The sequence below is a fragment of the Pongo abelii genome, chromosome 6, assembly GCF_028885655.2.
Source record: "Pongo abelii isolate AG06213 chromosome 6, NHGRI_mPonAbe1-v2.0_pri, whole genome shotgun sequence".
Classification (NCBI taxonomy): Eukaryota; Metazoa; Chordata; class Mammalia; order Primates; family Hominidae; genus Pongo; species Pongo abelii.
Genome location: NC_071991.2, coordinates 58,022,131 through 58,041,252, shown reverse-complemented (window position 1 = coordinate 58,041,252; position 19,122 = coordinate 58,022,131). Strand labels below are relative to the sequence as shown.

The window sequence follows — 19,122 nt, the reverse complement described above, 5'->3', positions numbered from 1 at the left end:
TGTCAAAAAAAAAAAAAAAAAAAAAAAAAAAAAGCCATAAATCAATGAAAGAAGTCATTGGTACTGCTTCAGAGAAATGCCTTAACGCCAGCAAAGCTTAGAGGCATCTCAGCTCCAGCCTGGGGCCTCCAAACGGCTGCTAACATCCCAGTTAATGCTCCAACTGCTGTTTAACAATTAACATTAACGACTTGGGGTGGGATGGGTGATTTGGTGGGATGAGAAGGGAAAAATCTGAGAAGTCAAAAGACATTTAACTTTTGAGGTTAAAAAAACAGCTTGTCTATGAGAGATCTTGGCCCCGGCAGCCTATCTGGGGAACCAGCAGCTGACAGTCCTCCTTTGCCACTCTGCAATCCACTTTCCTGGAGCAAAGCTGCAGGCCTTTTAAAAACCCAGCTGCCGGTCCCTCTTCACTTACTTCACCGGCCTCCAACTTGGCTTGCGCTGGGACTGACACTGTGGTCCTGGTCACCAGAGCCAAAATAGGGGGAAAGCTGGCTTGGAAAAAGCAGGCAACCAAGGGTACAGACCGTTAGCCAATATTTGCAAGGCTGTTGGCAGATTAGATATATCTGTACTCAAACACTGCAATCTGATTTCTCTGTCAAAAGTACACTTAACATTTTTGTCCCATTACTTAAATCTAGTGGATTTTCTACCCAGCATCAGGTAAGGCTTTCTTAGCCCACTGTGTGTGTGTGTGTGTGTGTGTGTGTGTGTGTGTCTTTGTGTGTGTGTGTGTCTGTGTGTGTGTGTTTGTGTATGTATGTGTGGATGATAGATTCTTATTTAACATGAGATATTTCCTGTGGGTGCGAGTGCAGTAGAAATGGGCCAAGTTCTCTGGACACGTGTGGATGTGTATATTGTGTTATACACAAGGCCCCAAACTCCTGCAACTATTTATACATGCAATTGTTCTGTTGTTTGCTGAGATGGAAATCATATACACAGAGTTACAAATTCCTGAAATGTTCCATCTATATTTGATATAAACAGACATACAGTAGCTGAGAAAGTAACCCAGCTTGACTATTGCTCTGTTTACCTTCTATCGGAAAAAATAATTGTATCCAGAACACCATATCAGCCTTATAGCACTACCGAATATCATGTTGCAATTAATTAACAACCCGATATCTATTTGGGAGCAAATTTAAGGGAAGACTGGAGGCCTAGGGAATAGAATACAAAATCTCAAAACTTTTTAAAAAGAAGTAATTCCTGAAAGAACAAAGCAAACTCATTCCTTCATACCATGCTTCTGAAAGCTATTCCAGCAGCCCCTCCCCCAAACAGGCAAGTAATTTATGGATCTTTTACAAGGTAATAAACCACAGTAATTACCTCCCTGCATCCCAAACTAAGAGGACAAATTAAGTCAGAACTTGAAAATAATTTAAAAGAGTTTTCCCTTGTTTCAAACAGGAAAAGAAAACGCCAAGACATAGAAAACCATGCTTTTCCCGTAGGAAGAACCGATGATGAGCCCTGATGAAAGAAGGGAGAAGACCCGCTGTCTGCGAAGGCCTAAAGGTTAGAAATACAGCAATTTTTCTCATGCCGAAGGAAAGGCAAAATGATCTAAGAAACTGCAAGGCAGTGATACACGTTTTCCTCAACAGCGAGCTGAGACTGGCGACAATTTCTTAACTCACAGCCTCAGCAGTCGCCTCAGTCGACAAAGAGAGCAGCCCACGCAGCGGCCGCCGCGCCCGTGCCCGTGGCCTTTACTTGCTTTTGCCCTGAAGTTCAGTGTAGTGGTTTGTTTGGGGCTTGCAGCAAGAAACAAACACACTCCCCCTGACTCTCCACAACCCATCTTTGCCTTCTGCAACCGCTTCTCCTGCCCATCGCTGGCTTTGGGGTAGGCTCTTTGTCTGCCTGAGGCCCCGCACTTGCAGGGCAAGAAGCTTAAAGGAATCCAACTCCAAACTCCTCCGAAGTTAAATATTGACCAGAACCTCTTTCAACAGGCCGCGGTTGCCAGGAACCGTGGAGAGCCAACTCCTCCCAACCGCCCTGGTGCAAAGTCCCACGCGGCGAAGAGTTTTAGAGCAGCGCTTACCTAGAAAGATGTTTAAATCTGAACCAGGAATTGTCTCCAACTCCAGGCGCTCAGGGAATCGCCTTTTCCGGTGTCCAGGCGCTCTGCAGACAAATAAACAGCAGAAGGTGAATGGCGGCTGCGAGGGAAGGGAGTTGGAGGCCGGGAGTGGGAAGCGCGGCTCATGCGGGCGCCAAGGTGGCCCTGGGGGTGACGCGAACACCAAGGAGTCGCCAGGGCACTCGTCCGTGTGGCGCACTCATTGCTCGAAATGTTCCAGTCTACAAATGGCCCGAAGATGGTGATTTATTTTTGTAAAATAAATACATACTCCATCTCCACACCCATACTTTCTCCTTTTTCTTTCTTTTTTTTTGGGGGGGGGGGGGTGGGGAAGGAAAGAAAATGAAGCAAACAGAGGAAGCTGAGAAGGTGGAAGTGGCTTTGCTGGTGGTGTGGGCTGCTTTCAGAGAGCTCTCTCCTCAGGCACCACAACTTGGAGAATGTGAATGCTCGCCTTATTTTCCTTTCCTAACAAAAGGAAGCCTTGTCTGGGAGCATTCAATCACGGACTCTCCTGAAACCTCACTAATATGTGTTCATTTCTGTAGGCGCGAAATCAGACCCGGGTTCAGTCCACTGGCCAGAGGCAGTCTTGGGAGGTTTTGTGTTCTGGTTTATTCAATTCTGGGTGCGTTCCTTCTAGGTCCTAGTGGGCTGGCGGGGCTACCGCAGCACCTAGTCCCTCAGGGCAGACCAGCTAAGGCTGCTGGAAACTGGGAGGGACGCCGGCTGGTACAATACCTGCTCAGGGGCCCTGCTCCTGCCTGGCCTTGCGCAGCGGCCACAAGCCGATTTGATGCCTTATTTCTGCTCAAATCTCGTCCCTCACAGTGTTTGCAACCCTCTCTTGCCCTCTAACCAGCAAATGGTCACTGAGCCGGCAGTCAGCTTTCTGGGAGTGGGAGAGGCTGGGGAAGGGGCAAAGAATCGTCCGCTCGCCGGACCCTGGCTTGGAGAAGTTCTGCGCTCCGCTGGGACTCTGCGGGCCCTGTGTGTCTACAGACCTATCCCTGCCCCCACTAGCCCTTCACTCAGACCCAGGTAACCTCTTACCCCAGCCTGCCCCAAACCAGCCCTCCGCTGTCTGTTTGCCTTCACGCAGTTCTGTAGATAGCGCTAAGAGGGGCTATCAAATAGCTGAGGAGTCCCCTGACCCCTGGCTTCGGAGCCCCCTAGCACGTTGAACAAGTGGCCGCACACCGGTAGCTGCGCTCTGCCACCATTCGACCCGTAGCCCCCACAAACCAAAGGAAAAGGACTCAGGATCCACGCTGCGCCCCCTTTCTCTTGTTCAAACTTGCTTTCTGTGTCCCCAAAGGGAGTGCCCCCTGGTCTTGGGGCTCCTGGTATGACCATGAGCAAGGTGGACTCAGCCATCCTGCACTTTGCCTCTCCATTTCATCCCAGAAACATCCGCTATGCCGCCACCCACCACTCCCCTGCGTGACACTTAGGAGTATGTAATTATTATGGTTATTATTATTTTTGCTGTTTCCTTATCTCCAAGTCTAATATTCATGGCTGCTGTCCCCCATAAATCGTTCAGACTAATGAGTCACAGAGAGATGCTGCCCAGGTCTCTCACTCTACAATGGCTGCCGCCGCTGCCGTGGCCTCTCTCTCCGCGTTTTTGGCGCTCGCTTGCTCCCTCGCTCGCCCGGCGCGGGTGATTTATGAACGCCGGGAAAAGTGAACAAAGCCGCGCGCCCGTCCTGTGGTATCTCTGCAGCTTTCCCCAGCGTGAATCAGAACATTACCAACTGTCTGCGCATCCGTCCCACTTCATCACCAAAGCCAGGATGTCACCGCAGAAAACCCAAGCCCGAACTCACGTTTCCCCGGACGCGGCGCGCTCCCCAGACTCGCAGAAACCCTGCGGAAAAGGCCCCAAGACCTGGCGAGGGCCTGCCAGCTCCGTCCTCCCTGCCGAGGGCTCTCTCCTGCCTTCCTGAAGGAGTTAAAAGATTTTGGAGATAAATCTGAGGGTGTGTGTTTTTAAAAATCAAATAGTAAGTTGGAATCTCACTTCTGAGAGATTCATTCCTAGTGAGGCCCTGACGACTCCGATCCATTCCTGACGATCTGCATTAATTATTTAATGAGTCACGTGACCTCAAAGATTACAATTTCAATATCTCCCTTGAACAGGCGCTACACCTTTATCAGCTGCAACCAGGGTCCTTTTTTTGGCTCTGCAGGCCTCCGGGGCACATTCATCCTTGCCCTGGTCTGAGGCAAGCCACCATCATCGAAATAGCAGGGCAAAAATGACAGAATTAGTCATCCTGGGATTATGACCGTTGTGGATAGTGGAGAGTCCACTGCTCTCTGAGGTGCCCTGACATCTGTCCCCTCCTGAGCCCAGTGGCCAGTCCACCTGTCTGAGCTCTATGACTAGGGTGGCTTGGTTACAAAATCTCCCCAAGCAGCTTTGATGGCCCATGAGGCAAGAACCCATCCTGCTTCTCTGGCTGTACACACCTGTGACCATCCAGGTCAAGTGTAAGCTTAGATGCATACCTCCATTCCTGGCAGAATATCTTCCTAAGAGGAAAGATGTCTGTGCCCTTATTGCTCTCTAGAGTGAGACTAAAGGTTGCATTCCACCCTTGTACTCATTAACATAAGGAACGGTGGAGGGAGGATCATTCGGCTGCCTCAGTTTTCTCATCTGTAAATTAAGAAGATTGAACCAAAATGGCCTCCAGGTCTCCCTCACTTTGGACAGTCTTTCAATCTGGGAATCTCTTTCAGCCCCAGGAATCAATCCCAGAGAAAGTAGGGCTGGCTTGAAAGGGAGGGGGTTGCCCCATGATTTTGGAGTCTTCAGAAGAGGTGCCAGAGTTCTGTAAGTTGCAGCCTAGAGGGTTTCAAGACAGCCATAGCAGCCTCCCTCATACCATCAAGGGAACAGAACACACGTCTCTTCCTCCTGTTGTTTCCAGCCCATGTGTTCCTTTGAAACACGAAGCAGAATTATTCTTGGGACAGTGTATAATATAGGGAAGGGGCAACACAGCAGCAGTTGAGAAAGGTGAGCGTGTGTTCTGCTATACAAGACTGTGTCTAGGGATGCAGAGACCAAGGGAGTGCCAACGACAGCCCACTGCCTGCACAGAACCCACTCATTCAGAGGGGAAGCCCCAGGCTTTTTTGCTACATTGATTCTTTGGGTTTTTCTTCTCTTTCATTCTAAAGAGTCATTGATCAGTTTCTATTTGGGAACTGCTAGAGGGAAGGCAACAGTGAGGAGAGCAGAGTTTGGAAGCTTCAGGGGAACAGGGGGACAGAGGAAAGATGGTGATATCCACCCCACCCCACCCCATGGGGAGGAGGTTGAGATACAGGGGAATGGGGTCCGCTGGGACAACTGGGTATGAAGTCAGAGATGCTATGCAAAGGGACTTCCCTCCTCCCCCATCTATCTAGGTAATCTTCCCATGGCTCCATCCTGGGTATTAAGTACTCTACTATGCTTGTCACAGTTGAATTCCTGCTGTAATAAAACACTGGGTATATCATAGATTTCAGCAAAACTAGGGAAGGAAGCCTGCAAAGTGCCATTTTTCTTCAAGGGGGAGAGTGTTAAGTACTTAATTCAAACTGTGACCATTAAAGTGTCTCCTATCCGATTTAGGTTGATTTCAGATGTTGACAAAACTTTTATCTCCGGAGTCATGCACAACTTGGCTCTGTGACTAAAGCAGATGAGTGTGTATTGGAAGGAGGGAGAAAGAAAGAAGAGGAGAGCATGTGTAAAGCTCATTTTGGTAAAATTATAGAGCTTACACAAAATACTGTCTTTAAAGGTCAAGGGTTTGAGGGGCCAGTAGGGTTTGCTTTAAAAAAAAAAAAATTAATGAGATAGAAAATTTGTCCTCTCGGTGAACTCTTATGGTTGCCCTAGCAAAGGGCAGACAATGCACAATTTTGAAGCACAAGGTGGGATTTTCTAATCTCATATAGCAAGTTCCCTTAAAGGCCAGTTTGAAGCAGGCAAAATAACACTTAAGAAATGACAATCATTTGGATCATTTTCTATAATCTGGGTTTTGTAAAACTCACCAATACCTTAATAATCAATACAGTTGGGACAAAAATGCCATCTTGTCCTGGAATATCAGAAAAAATGATCTCAATCCTCTCTCTTCCCTTTCTGGATAGACTTATAAGTACAAGTGAAATAAAGTCACCCCCTTCATCCTCATACAACTGCCTGCAGCATGAAGCTAATGAATGTTCCCATACCCCTCTTTTCCCACAAAGGAGAAATATAAGAATTTACCTTAAATGATGATAGTCTGCCATTTGAGATTTTGCAGCTTGACACTCAATTTCCACTGAGAGTCTAGGCATTTTTTTTTTTTTTTTAGCAGACAGCCAAGATGCTGTGTCCTTGCCTGAGACCACATTATTTGCAAGAAGATCCCTCTCTCTTCCACAGACTTTTCCCAGAGAATGCCTTTCAGAATTGCTGTTGAATTACAAAGAAGTATTTATTGTTTGAGGTGATTAATGATTCCTGGGAAAATTGCTATTTTCAGCGTGATTTAATTTTGTTTTACAAGTGTGTGTAGTAGGGGGAGGGTTAATAAGTTTCAGCAGCAGTTGCATTGCCTCCAGAAATCCCTGGCACCCGTTCACACCTTATAAAATGCACTTTATGCCAGGTTTATCCTGATTTGGGAAGGTAAGTGTGTATTTGTTTGCTCCCGAATTTTCTTGGCTCCTCAGAGGCTGATATCTATCACTTTCCTCTCAAATCTGATTTGTAGGTATAGAACTGATCACCCTTGTTTGTATCACACACAGGGCAGCAGGGGTGAAAGGCGTACCAGCTCTAACACTGGCTAAAGGGTTTTGCCACTAATGAGAGAAATGTGTTTAAAAATCCTCTGATATTGCAGAGGCAGGTGAGCACTAAAATTACTACGTAACCTAAAAGCTGCACTTTTTCAAGGCCAGGTGACAGTTCTAATATTCTGGGGCTAGTGTGCATGGGTTTTTGTGGTCTTATTGTAGGGGACTCCCTGCAGTAAGCACCAAATCTAAATCAGTAAACAAATACTAGGGTTATAGAGATCGAGAAGTGGGTTTTGATTTTCAGCCTTTTGGATCTAGATCTCTGGAATCGAGCAGAAAAATCACAAAGCATTTGAGGAAAGTGACCCTAATTCAGAGTTTGGCTATTTTCCAGCAGTAAACTCTCCCAGGTCTACTTTGCATGGGGTGAACTTTAGGAGTATATCATGCTTTTTCTTTCCTCAGAAGAGACTTTGGAGAGTGTACTTGTAAAATTCAGTTTATTTGAAAGCTCTTTCTTCAAAAAAGAGAAACAAACAAGCAAACAAACAAAAATTCCCAGTCTGTAGTTAGTGAAGAGGACCTTAAGAACAGCCAAGAAACAAAAACTAATCTCAACCCTTTGCACAAACTATTTTTTATCTCCTGGGAAACAGGCAGATTAAGTGTGAAGGTGCAATAAATACCAAAGAGACCACTTCTTTCCAAGTGTGCTCAGAGTTCAGTGTGTAGAACAGCTGCAGAAACTCCTGGGCCCACAGCACTGCATGGTTTCAACTTTCATTGCAGGGAAGGACACGTTTCTATGCCTTACAGAGACTTGAAGCCTGAAAGCCTGGCCAAGTTTGGGAAGAAGAGGAGCCCTCTCAGAGCTCAAGAGCCTTCCTGCTCTTTGGAACTTTTCCACAGTAGGCCAAGCTTGACAAGAGTTCAGCTCAAGTTGAACATACATACACACACTCTCACACACAAATTATGTGAGCCATCAGAATCCAAGTGAATCCAGCTCAAGCTATCTACAAGGTTTTTACATGCAAGGTCAAGTATCTCAATCCAGAGGACTTTTGTTTTCTTAATGAAAAGCTTAGAAAACACACGAATCTTAGATTTTTAATGTTTTTTAAATGGAGTTTATTCTTAGCACATGGCTTTCTGTGTAGCCACATCACAATTTGTACAGTTCCACATAAGTCTAAATGCACTCCCCTCTCCCCAAAGACCGTGCCCCAGAAGGGGACAACAGTATCTCTGTAACAGTGTCTTAAATAAATGCAAGTAAGAAAAACTAACATGTCACACCTACCATCAAGGTCTACACATCTTAAGAATTAAATAATCTTGTGAGGTCCACAATATCTACTCTTTTATTCAGTTCAATACAAGCTTGGATGAGCTGCCTTAATGGGGGAGGAGGAGGTAAGGAAGGTGGGGAAAGGGTCTGTTTTCTTCTGCTTTCAACAAAGATGCAAGTATATGTCCCCAGTCAGCATGGGCTGTCCAGCTAGCTGACTGTAGCCATCTCAAAAGTATTTGATACCAAGTAGTCCTTCTCAGGTATCCACACCTGGCAGCCTTGTTTCGGGCCAGCAGGTTGTTCCACTAGCCAGCATCCTGGACAACTGTTCTCTCTTGGGTGGCAAACAGCACAGACTCTTAACCGGATAATGTCTTCTTTTTGGTTATCCTTTTCACCAATTTGGGTTTGTTTTGGTGTCTATTATGGTCCAGATGGGGAGGGGTGGATGAGGAACGGAGCAGGAGGAGAGAGGAGAAAAGCAGGTAAGGGATAGAAACTGGTCAAGGTCTCTAGAAGATTATATGGAGGAGGGAACGGGTGTGGAGGTGCTCGGGTGGGGGTGGGGATGGAGGTGCGGGCTCTGAGTTTGTGCTTTCCCTGGTGGGCCGGCAGAGGCCGAGGCCGAATTGGAAGATCGCATCTTGGTGTTGGGCAGTTTGTGGTCTTTCTTCCACTTCATCCTCCGGTTCTGAAACCAGATCTTGACCTGGCGCTCGGACAAACAGAGCGTGTGGGCGATCTCGATGCGGCGCCGCCGGGTCAGGTAGCGATTGAAGTGGAACTCCTTCTCCAGCTCCAAGACCTGCTGCCGGGTGTAGGCGGTTCGAGAGCGCTTAGGCTCCCCTCCGTTATAACTGGGGTTGACTGAAAACCCAGAACCCCGAAATAGAAGGCCAAGGAGGAGGGAACGGAAGAGAGGGAAAGGAGGAGGAGAGAGAAGGTGGGGTGGGGAAGAGCAATTGGACATCATCATTATATAATAACCTGACACCAAGTTCACGCAAGATACATAAAACGGCAAAGAAAATGTTTCACAGGCTATTGACAACGGGAAACACCCGAGAGCCATAAAGAATGGTGCTGGGCATTGGGGCTGAAGAAAAGCTTCAAAGACACATGGCCTGAAGCCTCTGCCAGGGCAATTAAATTTATGGGGGCTATAATTACTGCCCTAACAGTTTGGCGTCTCGTAAATCTCCTGATAAAGGGACCCTGGGTACAAAAGGGTTCTCATGTTGGGATCAGGCGGCTGGCTGGCGCGCACATACCCACATCTCACCGCAGCCCGGGCCAGATGGGGGCTCCGCTCCCGAGGCCCCCTTCCCCTGAGCCTCTCCCTCCTGACCCCGACCCTCGAACCCAGGCCCAGCCCCGGCCCACCTCCCGAGCCTCCCCAGCGGCGCCACGTACCGGCGCTGACATGGATCTTCTTCATCCAGGGGTACACCACGGGCTCCTTGCCCTTCAGGCCCAGCGGGCTCTTGTCGGCCAAGAGCAGCGGGCACGCGGGGGCGCTGCCCCCTGCCGGGATGCCTGGGGTGGCGGGGGCCGCCTCGCAGCGCCGCGGGGCCGCTGGGGGCACCGCGCGAGGCTGCAGGGGCGGCGGCGGCTGGGGCTGCAGGACGTGGCTCGCATGCAGGCCGTGCGCTGGGCCCTTGGCGTGCGCCGGGGGCTGCTCGGGCTGGGGCGGCCGCGCGGGGCTGGCGCCGCCGCGGTAGCCATAGGGGTAGGCGGTATCCGCGGCCCCGTGCGCGGGGTACAGCGCGGCGGCAGGGTAGGCGGGCTCGCGGGCGGTCCGCGGCGCGTAGTAGGAGGCAGGGGGCTCTCGGCCGCCGCCCGCGTGAGGGAGCTGGGGCTGCTGCGGCGGCAGGTGCTGGGTCGGGGGCGCTGGGGGCTGCTGGTAGCCGGGGCCCCCGCCCGGGCCGCCGTCTGCGCCGCCCGAGCCGCTGTGCTGCGCGTACTCCTCGAAGGGAGGGAACTTGGGCTCGATGTAGTTGGAGTTTATCAAAAACGAGCTCATGGTCATTAATTTGTGAAGTGCAAAAATACTAATTTTTCTCGCGTTGTCGTTTTTTCTGGGCTCTCCGAGGCCCCTCCCCCTCCTGCCTCGCTTCCCATCCCCCTTTCCTCTGCGCCCTTCCCCTCCCCCCGCTGTCAAGTGCCCACTTCTCCCCCTCCCGCAGACGCCGCCACCAAAGTTCGAGCCGCTCCTCCCCAGCCCAGCGCGCGCCCCGCCCCGTGCCCCACGTGCAGCGCCCCCACCAATGGGCGCACCGCGCGCGCGGACCCGGATCAGGAAACGCGCGGGTGCGTGATGGATGCTGCTGTCTGGTCCCTGGGCTGGGGGAGGGAGCAGGCGCTTTGGACCCCAGCCCCCCAACTTTGGTTCCCCCTGGGAATTCAGGCCCTGTCAGGCTGTAGGTCCTCTCGGGAGCCCTCTGCCTGCCCTACTGCTGGCCTAGGCCTCGGGCTGTCTGGCGGCCGCGACTCAGCGCTGACCTCGGGCACAACCCAGTCAGGCTTCGCGTCCTTCAGGGGTTCTAGGCTAACAGGCGAAAGGAAGGGCGTTGGGACCGAGAGGCATCCTGGTTTTTATGTTCGCCACTGAGAGGCCACCAGACACATTTTCTCAACCGCAGATCCCCCTTCCCCACACCCTGCTCCTTGCGTGTCGGCCTGAGAGCCCTTGCTTTGAGAAGCTGGGCAGAAGCTGCAAAGGGTGGGCGGGCAGCTAAGAGAAATCGACCCAAGGATGTAAAGCGAGGCCATTCCATTATAACTGGATGGACACTTTTCATTTTTTCCTTCTTTCAGAGACAATCTGTTTCGTGTTTTCCTAAGAAAAATTGGAACCTTCGTAATAGCATCTAATTTGACGGGGGTTGTCGATATGAGAGCTAAATATGCCCGCGTTTACTAGGTGCGATTGTGAGAAGGTGGCCCAAGGATGGGAATGGATAGAAGCGACACCTCCACAGAACCGAGCTTTGAAAACAATAACTTCCTATTTCAGAACTATCCCCAAACAAAAACAAGCTAAGGGTAGAATAAACACCTTGCCGGGTCTGATTGCTGATGGGTCTTTTCCAGCTAAGAATTTCATGTTTTCTCTTTTAGATCCTGCTTTCTCAGGCAGTATCTGAGGCTAGAGTTATATTTGCAGGACATTCTATAATTTCTGAATTGCTGAAAATTAGCATATTAACGATATCAGAAGCTCCGGAAAGGAGGGAGAGGAGACTGTTGCCTGCCATTTGGTAATTGAAATTTGATGGGTACACTAATTACGCCATTATTGACAAATAAATTACTTATTAATTCCACCTAATGTTGATCTTTGAAGTAAATACTGATGCCTTATTTGTGCTGTGTGCTTTCTCCCTTTCTTTTCTGAATAATAGACATATCTAGATCCTCTATTTTTCAGCCTAAATTAAAGCAGTGCAAACTAGCATAGTCACCATTCTAAAAATATTTTCATATTGGCATGCAAAAGCAAGGATTTTTCAGCTGTTGCACCTTAGTTGATTTTTCAAAGAGCAGTATAAACAGCCTTCTCACAACTGAGTCTGGAACACAGACAAGGAAAATTATTTCCTAAGCCTGGAGACACTTCAAAAGGAATGTCAATTCTATCTTCATTCATATTGGTTACTCATATGAGTTACTAAATGCTGGAATATATTCATTTGATGGATAGTCATTTAATGCTTAGCCACATAAAGCCTATTATATGGGACTAATCTTTAAACTAATTTAGGAAAAGAGGTTAAAAAGGGGATCATATTAGCTTTCTAACTGGAATCACCCTGAAGTGGTACAAAGAGATTTTCCACATTAGGTGCATATGAGTGTGAAGAGTGCTGTCCATTCACATGAGGCACCCTGAAAATTTGTTTTTAATGAAATTTGAGCCACAGACAGAAATCAACACTGAGTGTAATCTTTAGCCATCCTCTCTAGACTGGAGGAAAAATTTAGAATGTGATACACCTACCTGAACCAATATCTCTCCCTAGCAAGAAAAAATAATATACACATAGGTTATATACAATGTAATATAAATAATATATAGACATATAATATGTATTACAAATCTGAACCCTATAAGTTTCAGGGGGGACAAAAAGCATGACAAGGAAATCTTCCCTCCTCGTGTCATCAGCCTTGAGTACTAGGGTCTTAACCATATCTGTTTAATATTTACAGACACTAAAACACAAAATTCTGTTGTTTGGCCTCAGAACCTTGTACCAAGTTTCTATTTTTAAGTATTAATGAGACATAAGCACTGTTTTGTATACGGTTAACCCAAACGAGTTAGCTGTGCCTGTGTTTTGTGTGATTCTATTACTTTAGGAAGATGGCCTTACACAGAATCCCCCAAGGCCTGTAACTTGTCTTTGTGGTTCGTATCATAAACACAAACGGAGCCAGGACCACCAAGTGTTATCTCACACACCGACATTTTGACATTTTACTGCAAGATTTATGGCTGTAATAAACAATCTCCGTACCTTTTCTGAACCTTCCTCAATCTCCCTTTGCAAACCATAGCATCATTCCATTGAATCAAATAATCTTTTGAAAAACATTAAAAAAAAATCTCTTGCCTTTACACAATATCCAAGACACCAAAGTAAAGCCAGGAAGAAACTAACTCAATTAATAAACAAACTGAAGTTTACCAGCAGCATTTTGCCTGAGAAAAGATGGGATGCCCTGAAATGTAGCAGAGTGGGAGCATGCTAATCCTCGCACACCAACTGGCTCCAGTCCCAAGCAGGATGAAAGCGTTAGCCTTTCCTTAGGAAACTGGTGAGCACATTTGCTCATTTCCACATGCAGGGATAACATATATTCCCAACAAAAGCTTTCTTAAAATCCCATTAGGTGAAATAACTTTTCATCATGTCCTCGAATCCCAGATGGAGAAGAGTGAAGGGAGTCGGAGGGAGAGGGAGGGTGCGAGGGAGGCAATGTTTTGCAGCTTGGTTTGAATCTGATTTGAATCATTTTGAATATATTTGTAACAGCATTCCCTCTTGAATGCAACCCTGTCCCAAGTTTCAAAGTGACCGAACAGTGACACCGTGTGCATTTTGTTTCTTATTAATCTTACACATTGACAGTCTTTGTTAAATCACAAGGCGCGCCCTTCACTAGCCGACATTTTCATATTTGTTAGACGCACTGACCTGAAGTTCACCTCAGCCTTGGACTTTGCGCTTCTAAAAGGTCTATACAGTGTCTTTTAGTGAGCAGGGTGCTTTGCCCAGGTCACTCCTTCTCAGGAAAAACCAAGGGGAAAAGCCAAAGGAAATGTAAACGTTATGGAATGTATTGACTGTATTTGTCCTTTGTTCTTTAGAGCGAGAGTCCCCCAGACTGTCTCTAGCTGATGCGTGTCTCTGGAGCTGAACAGTGGAATGGCAGAATTTCAAAACGCCTGATGGTGGCATTTGAAGGCTTCCCCCACCACCTACACTAGACACAAGATTTGAGAGGAACAACACTTTACCAGCCATTTGACCAATTAATTCTTTGGGGGTAATTTTCTTGTGGTGGTTTAAAATAATGCACACAACGCAGGGATGAGGACTGATATTCATATTGGGATTACATATGAATTTTAACTGGGATTGTTTGAGAGGCCTGAGGTTCAAAATCCTCCAAATAAAGAAGCAAGCACACTAAAAGCAATAACTTCTGCAAGTACCCTTTTCTTCTACTTTGAAAACTAGCTAAGTTGTATCTATGGTTTTTGAAGCTGACATGTCTCTAAGGTGTGTCACATGTTTTTAACCAAAAAGCAAAATAAAAAGTTTTTTCCCAAAGAGACACGTAATTGTCTTGTTGATTCATCGAGGGGTTTCAGTTTTCTTCATTTCACTAGCCCAAGTGTGGTGAAATGTTCACTGCTGCAACAGCAATCACCACAGTTGTTTCCTTTCTTCCGTTTCGTCTGGCAAACCCCCATTTGGCTTCAAGCTCTTGGCCAGAGTGAAAACTTTACACATTGCACAGAAGCACCCTGATTACTTCCATGAAGGCAGTGTTTGGGAAATATTTACTTTACCACTGAACATACCTGGCACCATAAAATCCAATCAACCAAAATATATTGGGGTGATCTTAAACATTCCTGCAATAGTCCACATTCTGAGTAGTTGAATTATCTCCAAAGTTAAAAAAGAAAAACCTAGGGAAAATATTTCACCTTTCTCTTCTCTGTTTTCCTATACTGATCCCTTGAAGGTCAATTCATAGAAAAGGGAAATATGTCCTCTGGAAAATAGATTCTTACAGCACCAACACTTAAAGCCATTCTAGATGCATGAAAAATAAAATATTCTTTAGCTCTTCAGCTGCAACTACGCATGAGGCATGGTTCTAGTCGGCTTCCTTAATACACTATTCCCTTTCTTTTCTGCTCTCCCACCCTTCTCCTTAGGTTGCTTTCTCTTCTCCTTGGCTTTTTTTTTTAATTCCACGTGTATTATTAAAAAGTACATTCTGTACTATTCTGTCCTGGTGGTCTTACAGAGTGGCCTGGTATTTGTGGATTTCACCTTTCTGCATTCCCTACAGTCTAGTAATTCACTTATAGCTTGTAGCATTTCTCTTACATTCAATCGTGGTTTAATAATAAACATTTTTAAAAATTCCAAACAGGAACATTTTCATGGCACCAGTAAGCATTTTGTCACTGGTGGTGGTGGTGGAAGGGGTGAAGGAGAATTCTGTGTCTTTCAGGAGGGTTTCCACTTCCTTCCTTCCCCTTCTCAGATCTCAGAACACTTTGCATTCAGCGGACTGTAGTTTCAGAAAAATCATATTCTATGTTTGAAAACTGCAAAGATTACATTTTGCAAGAAGTGCCTGTGTTTGCATTTATTCTTACACACTTTAGGGGTCATCATGTGCACTAAAAAGACCAAAAAACGGCCAATCAAAATCCCTCTTTTCAAATAAAGGAGGTTTCCTACACCATTCTGTTGCCTTTGAAGGCATAATGAAATATTGGAAACTTGCAACATTAGTTTTTAAAGCTCCACAGTTGAGTTTTTAGCATTTTTATTTTGTGACAAACCCACAGACTCCTGGTTCTCCAACACCTAAGGTGTTGGTGTTTCAGTAATCTATGCCTATTTACCTGCTGCTATTCCCTCAGAATGGGAGCGATAATTCAAGATGAAATACAGCATGTATTACTCTTGAAAAGAGGAATTTTCTATCCTTTCCTCCGTAATTGAGGTCATTCAACCACTAGGGTTCACCTGGAGTCCATACCATGATACACGTGTCACTCTGAGCCATTTTATCTTTTGTGCTGATAGTCAAGATCACAGCTCTAACATTGACATCAAACTCTGTCTGGGCAGATGACTAAGAGCACTGCACAATGTAAACTTTTGACCCTCAACTTTTTGACCTGCAGTTGTAACGCACTAACCACAAAGATACACAAAGCCGAGCCTCTTCTTTCAGGGGGAAGGGGCCCCCCTAGCATCTCAGGATGCCCTGCTTCTGCCACTGCCATTTGAAATTAGAGGGTGAAATGGATATTTTTGTGTGTTTGTGACTGTACTTTTTGTTAAATCAGCCTATGATCTGTTTGTTAGCACCTAGGAACTAGATTAACTTGAAATCACTCGTGATTCTATCTTACAAGGAAAATTTGGAGCAGAATGGAAGAAACTTGCAAAAAGTGAAAGAAAAGAGAAGATGGGGGAAAGCAGGCAATGGGAGGTGGAGACACTTTTTCCCTTTATTTAAAACTAAAGACGCAGCCCTAATTGTTGAGAGAGTTGGCCCAAGTGGGTGAGTTGACTGTGAACTTGTACTAAAGCGTGCTCTGCTGGCGATTCCTAGGGTGTGCAGATTTATCTTCTCTGCATTTACTTAACCCGGCAGTGAACTGCGCGGGCGTCATTTGTTAGGCGATGACAGACTTCACCTCCAGCAAGGGCTGCTTCACAAAATTGCAATAATTATCTAATAACCTTCATAACAAATATTATTATTGAAAAGACTGGTTTGTGGGGAGGGGACCTGGTGGGAGAAGAACAAATTTATTTGTGAACAACAAACAAAACAAATCTGGGCAGACCTTCAAGTTCTGGGGCTTAGAATGGCTGGGGCTGTGGATCCCCTCCCCTATTTGGGTGGGAGCTTAGGCTGACCCCCTCAGCCCTGCCTGGGAGCCCTGTTTATAGTTTTGCCATTGACTAGAAGGAAACTCCTCCTTAGAAACCAAAGGGATGGAGCCCACAATGCTCTGCACTCTCCATGGTGGGCAAGCCATGGACAGACCCCCAGCCAAGGCAGGGGAGAGGCTGAGAAGGGCATCTTTTAAGCTAAAAGGATTGTTTTCCTCCTTAATTGCCCATCCTTTAAGATGTGATTTGCTTTCCACTCACTAATTATTTGGATATAATACTCTCAGAATCTCAACAAATGAACAGGACTCTGTTTTTTGGTAGGAAATTCTGTCTTGCTCTCCCAGAGCTGCCAACAATGAGGCAGGGGAAAGAGCAGGAGAAAGGGAATCTTGGCATAATGTTGTGAAATTAGACCATGGAAACCCTAACAAACCACTAAGTAAGTGTGACCAGAAGCTTCCTGTTGTATTTATAGTTCAGAAATATTGTCTCTTCAGCTTGTGGGAACAAACGAGCCCCCGCACATTGCCGCTGAGGAGGAGCACAGATACGCACTTCTGCCACCAGCTGAGGCTGGATGTCTTCATAAAGCCCTCAGTGACAGACATATTTTTTCTTAGTAAGTTCCTCTGCAAGAACAACCCAAAAGAATCCACAAAAGAAATAACTTATCTACAGAATGAGCAGAAAACCAGCCATCCTCTTTATTATGCTTCCTATGAAAATAGGAAGAAAGAAAAAAAATCTTCCAGTAACACATAGGTCTGACTGCATGTTGTATTTTTAAAGTCATTTTAATTCCATGTGGCCATGTGGGTTTGCCTGCTCTCTTAAATTCTACTTAAGTTTTGTGAAGATTAAAACAGACAGAAATAAGCAAGCTGACAATATTTACAGCCTGTAATTTTTCTCATTCCTTGGAAAGATTCTCTATGTTCTGTGGTGCTGGATATGACTTCAACAGGCTTTCCGCTCATTCCCACACCCCAGGGTGGAATATGGCCATGAAGTAGTGTGGATATTTTCTGTGTAAGTTACTCAAACTAAACTGGCAGAATCCCTGTCACTCTTTTTTTTTTTTTTCTAATTTCAATCACCAAGAAATCACTCAAGCAAGATCACCAAATGAGTAACTAAAATGGAAACATAACCCAATATTTTCCAATAAGGAGCCCAAAATTCAGAGCAGCAAAACAAGGAATCCAGTATTCTCACAGACACATAACATTATAAAAGAGAACTCATACCCATGTAGAGTTTATATCCTTGTTCCCACTAAGATGTGGACACATCTTCTTGAATGCTGAAATACCAATGTTTACTTTAATAGGTTACACACAGTGACTTCAGGATTCTTCACCTTGCCACTATTCATGAGAAGTAGCACTTGTGGGAGGGTTTTGATTTTTCAAAAAAACTTTCTAGGTTTTGCTTTCTGGACCTCTGACTTTAGGAACATCTGTTGGACTTACGTTGAGTGTAGGTGGCCTCTGCACAATAAAGTTTATTGAAATTCCAAATCTATACTTTCAATTTTTTCACTTTAAGCACTTAATAGGTATCTTTACCAATTAATACTTGCTGAAAACTGCCCAGCTCCTAAGGAGAAAAGCAGATCCTATTTTTTGTTTCATTTCTGAATGCAGTAGGAGAATTTGGCTTAATTCCTAAAATAGGATTGGAGGGAATCTACTGGGTCCCTTGTGGGTACCCATCCAGAAAAAGATCCCAGGACAGGCCACAGTCCCCAGTCACTGGACTTGGGTTTTGCCATTGAAGAATATGGGGGGTTGGGGCCAGAAGGGGTGACTGGGGCCAATAAGGAATTGTACCCAGGATAAACTTATTTCACCTTACTTCACCCATTGGTGCAATTTTGGAGACTGTTCTGGAAATCATAGATTATGTAAATTTCGTGGGATCAAACAGAAACAGCAGCTAACAAAAGAAAGGCGGAAATCTCCTACTGACAAAGGACCAATTTCTTCCCTAAACTACCGTTTATGATGTGTCAGGAAAAACAACCTAATGGCTCTGGGGACTTTTAAGTTGAGCATTGAAGACACCTCAATTTCCCCCAAAACTTTAGAGCACAGTTTGGAACAGAGAATTCGCCTGTATATTGAGGGGGAGTGAATTTCTCCAATCGTAATGTTATCCAGGGGGCCGCCTAAGTTGCCTTCTGAGGGTCCTGTGCGTAGATGTTTTTAATTCTACAAAGAAGGAGAGAAAAAGGAAAGAAGAGAGGGAGAAGAAAGGCAAAGCGGAAGAAAAGAAAGCGCTTTAACCCCTTTCAATTAGCCTGGGGATTCAAAGACTAAAGTTAAATCCGGCCATAAAGTTTATTGCTTCAGACTCACAAGCGGGTGAGAACAGTCCCGCCGAAATAAAAAGAACATGCAGGCAAACAGGGTTCAGGGCCTGGTCCCGGGTGCGGGGGAGGGGGTGCTGAACACCCCCCACACCAGGGTGGGGATCCTTGGTCCTCAGGGTCCAGTGGGCGCTAGCAGCCCAGGATCCACCTTGCAACCCGGGGGCCCAGCCTGGAGGTGCTGCCCCAGCCTCGCCGGCCTCTGCCACCCTCCCGCTCTCTCGAGCTAGCCTGAAACCCGGCCCCGAAGGCCGCCGCCTCAATTCAGCCCTGCCAAATGACCCCGGCCCGCGAAGACATATTGCCACAGCCCCGTAAAGAATCCCGCCAGAGTCCGCCTCGGCCCTGCCCCGGCCTTTCTTTCAAACTCCCG

The 19,122-nt window shown here is 46.3% G+C and overlaps 2 protein-coding genes and 1 long non-coding RNA gene across 4 annotated transcripts in view; 1 reads left to right on the top strand and 2 right to left on the bottom strand.

The window, feature by feature from the left end:
- The window catches only part of HOXA3 (homeobox A3), a 43,948-nt gene that overhangs the window by 13,479 nt on the left and 11,347 nt on the right, over positions 1-19,122 (bottom strand). The window contains exon 3 of one of the 2 annotated variants that reach the window (XM_063726039.1): positions 2,072-2,154. The gene's annotated coding sequence lies outside the window, so the exon portion shown is untranslated. Of the gene's footprint in view, positions 1-2,071; positions 2,221-19,122 lie in introns of those variants that run through there. The other variant, XM_024250298.2, reaches the window with a different exon arrangement.
- Positions 7,956-10,335, bottom strand: HOXA4 (homeobox A4). The gene is made up of 2 exons (XM_024250299.3): positions 9,624-10,335; positions 7,956-9,077 (listed from the first exon to the last, which is right to left on the bottom strand). Exons 1-2 carry the CDS (start codon positions 10,237-10,239, stop codon positions 8,731-8,733), a joined length of 963 nt encoding a protein of 320 aa, XP_024106067.1. The 5' UTR covers positions 10,240-10,335; the 3' UTR covers positions 7,956-8,730.
- LOC134761766 (uncharacterized) lies at positions 10,401-14,047 on the top strand. The gene is made up of 3 exons (XR_010140862.1): positions 10,401-10,520; positions 11,331-11,470; positions 13,585-14,047. It is a non-coding gene; the product is annotated as an uncharacterized LOC134761766 (long non-coding RNA).